This window comes from Theobroma cacao, chromosome 2, assembly GCF_000208745.1.
Source record: "Theobroma cacao cultivar B97-61/B2 chromosome 2, Criollo_cocoa_genome_V2, whole genome shotgun sequence".
NCBI classification, from domain to species: Eukaryota; Viridiplantae; Streptophyta; class Magnoliopsida; order Malvales; family Malvaceae; genus Theobroma; species Theobroma cacao.
The window spans coordinates 17224053-17226951 of NC_030851.1; the positions used below are offsets into that span (position 1 = coordinate 17224053).

Below are 2899 nucleotides of genomic sequence, written 5' to 3' on the forward strand. Positions count from 1 at the left end.
TATTACTATTATTGAACTAAAATTTTTTAAATACTATTATAAATTTTTTTATTTTTTTATTTACATATAATATAAAATTATTATTTATTATAAATTTTTTTATTATTAATAATTAAATTCAATATATTAATTTTAAAAATTTTTAACTTTTATTCTTCTAAACTTTGATTCCGATCAAAATTAACTAGCTCCGCCCTTAAAATGATTGTTTTCTAGAAGAACCTAGAACCATCCTACCACTAGGCTACTGGCCTGTAGGCATAAACATGAAACAGTAGTAGCATCTTCAAGAACAATTCATATTGACTCACATTGCAAAGAGCTAAAACTAATACCCAATTTACAATGGCAAAACTGTATCAGTGTCCACACAACAATAACAACTACATACCACTTTCAGATTTCTGCACACCAGAGACAACCAACGAAAGAAAACCTCTAATCTTGATCTGAATCTGATTTATGAGCATCTACATGTGCTTCGTCCTTTGCTTCAGCTTGCTTAACAGCCTTAGCTAACTCATCAATAGGAATTAAAGGCAGATACCCAAACACAGTGTAACCTTTCCCACTCAAATCCTTAACTAAACAGTTATATTTGTCAGACAAATTAGCAGCAGTGGGAACAACCATCTGTGCCACCGAGTGGAAAGCTGAATTGTGATTCAGTTTAACCCACAACTTTGTTGAGTTTACCAGAACAAAGTGCTTGTACTCATCTGCAGCGTAGTGCAAAGCTCCCCACGGTCCGTTGCTTCGAGCCTCATCTACTAATTTCTGAGCCTTTTCTGCTGTCTTGTGGACCAAATCCTGGGCTTGCCTAACCACTTGCTTAGCTGCCGCCGGAGCATGCTCTTCAAATTTATGCGAAGCCTCATCCACCTGCACTCATTTTATTAAAACCACGTCTTAAAGTTTGGAACAAATTGGTTCACATTTCTTTATGCAGCTTTCTATTTCAATGTTAGCTAAAACTTTGGTTTTCTTACTAAATTAACGTTTAGTCACTAATAAATTCAGTAATTAAACTTAATCATTACATTAGAATAACAAGTATGAACATTAAACCGAAGGAAATGATAGGATTATTTCGAAAATAATCCATAAATAATTAATTCACGAAACAACAGAATTTAGTAATAAAATTAAAGAAGAAAAAAGAAAATGACTTTCAGAAACTTTTGATCCAAACAGGGAATTATAAAAACAGTTACCTTCTTATCAAGAAAGCCAAGAAGATGATCAGGGACGTCCTTAAATTTCTGGTAGACGGGACCCACGACGGTAGTAACGGCACCCTCGAACGTTCCAACGGTGGATCTCAACGGGCCGGAGTTGTGTTTGGCGTAATCGTAAAGATTCGACACGCAAACCAGCGCCTGGAACGCAGCCACCCTCACAAACGCCAGGTGCTTTAGGTCATGATCCTTGTTCTCAACCTCTACCTGCTAAAATTTTGAAATAAATAAAAACATAAAAAAAGGCAGTGAGCTTAAACTGTTCAAAAGTCATAAAGCAGAAGATGAAGAAAGAAGAACAAGGGAAAGTAGATTAGAAAACCTGGTCCATGATTGCAAGCTCTTTGATCTAAATTCTTGGATGAGTTTTGTTTTGTTTTGTTTTATTTCACTTTTCTTAAATGCGAGAGTGCGTGATTGACAAACAGGATGGAAATCAAATCTACGGGATAGCGGAAGTTGCGCTTCATCTTATAGATCAACTTACAAGAATCCATAATCTGGGCCGCTGATAAGATCCAAGGGCTGAGATGAGATCTACCGATGGGGAGAGTGGGCCGCGTATGAAGAGTTTTCTGGGACAGAATAGAGTTTTCGAGACGGACACGTGGAGAGAGCTGACATGTGGAGATGGAAAAATATCTAGGGTGGGAACCCCCTCTATTGCCTTGGAGGAGGTTGAGGAAAGAGAAGAAACTTCTTTAACCAGAATGGTAAAGGCCGTGACGTACCAACTTCGTGAAAGTTCGTAGATGGTTGCTGAAGGAGATTGTAAAGGAGTGTTTGTCTCTAATCTAAATTCTTCATGTAGAGTAATGTGATGCTTCCAGCAGTTCACTTTAATAATAAATTTAGTATCTCCTATTTAAAGAGTATTGTTCTTTATTTTGTGGTAAAATGGTTTCTTGTCATTTGTGTATGTTAGGATGCCGCATGCATGAATTGAAGTATCTCTTGGTTCCTAGTAAGGAAAAGCTGCTTCTGGTAATGTCAAAGTGAAATTAAACCAGTCCTCGTATTACTTTACTTTATTCAGATTCGTACTCCATCCTTATCCCCAGAGCGACTATTATCATCAGATTTCAATTCTAAACCCTAAGCTGTGGGCGGGCGGGTCCGATGTTTACTAAAAGCTATCGGTCATGTCTTCTCTTTTCTTGGCATTTTTGTTTCAATAATTGTATTTTTGGTGGCATGAGATATGTTGGAATAATTTGGCTTTCACTAACATTCTAATTTCGTGATTGACAAGTAAGTTGGCCTAATTTGCCTATGTTTTTCAAACTAATATAGTCCTCTGATCAGGCAGGGCAGCTTGCAATTGTTTAGTTCGGGGCATCTAAGGTTGCATCACATCATTAAGTTTTGGACTCGTCGGTGGAAAAGCTTCCAATTGCATGCTTTGCCAAATTACCATCGTGGATCCCACTAGTGGTCCATTAATAGACACAACGTCATTTCTTCATTCACGATCCGCTAGTCCACTACCTTGGTCCATTCTTGTATATGTTAAGACCGAAATGTCCATGCCACTGCCGTATTTGCACATAAATCCCACCTTTTTGGGTCAAAAACGATTGCACAATCTCGTACCAGTTATAAATCACAAAACAGAGTAATAGAAAGGCTGCAGAGGTAATTTCTCACCTAGTAATCCATCA

At 37.4% G+C, this 2899-nt stretch overlaps 1 protein-coding gene across 2 annotated transcripts; it reads right to left on the bottom strand.

Annotated features, from left to right (window-relative positions):
* On the bottom strand, positions 279-1741 carry LOC18609013 (REF/SRPP-like protein At1g67360). 2 transcript variants are annotated; one of them, XM_007043963.2, is made up of 3 exons: positions 1561-1741; positions 1215-1448; positions 279-882 (listed from the first exon to the last, which is right to left on the bottom strand). In XM_007043963.2, the coding sequence occupies exons 1-3, from the start codon at positions 1567-1569 to the stop codon at positions 439-441; spliced, it is 687 nt and encodes a 228-aa protein (XP_007044025.1). In that variant the 5' UTR covers positions 1570-1741; the 3' UTR covers positions 279-438. The 2 variants fall into 2 exon arrangements, with proteins under 2 accessions (XP_007044025.1, XP_007044026.1); XM_007043964.2 differs by having other exon boundaries at positions 1215-1445; positions 1561-1686.

Bases quoted from the DNA above. Each gene is read 5' to 3' on its own strand.
- LOC18609013 (XM_007043963.2), bottom strand. The intron at 883-1,214 runs GTAACTGTTTTT...AAATGAGTGCAG, and splicing joins TTGGCTTTCTTGATAAGAAG to GTGGATGAGGCTTCGCATAA.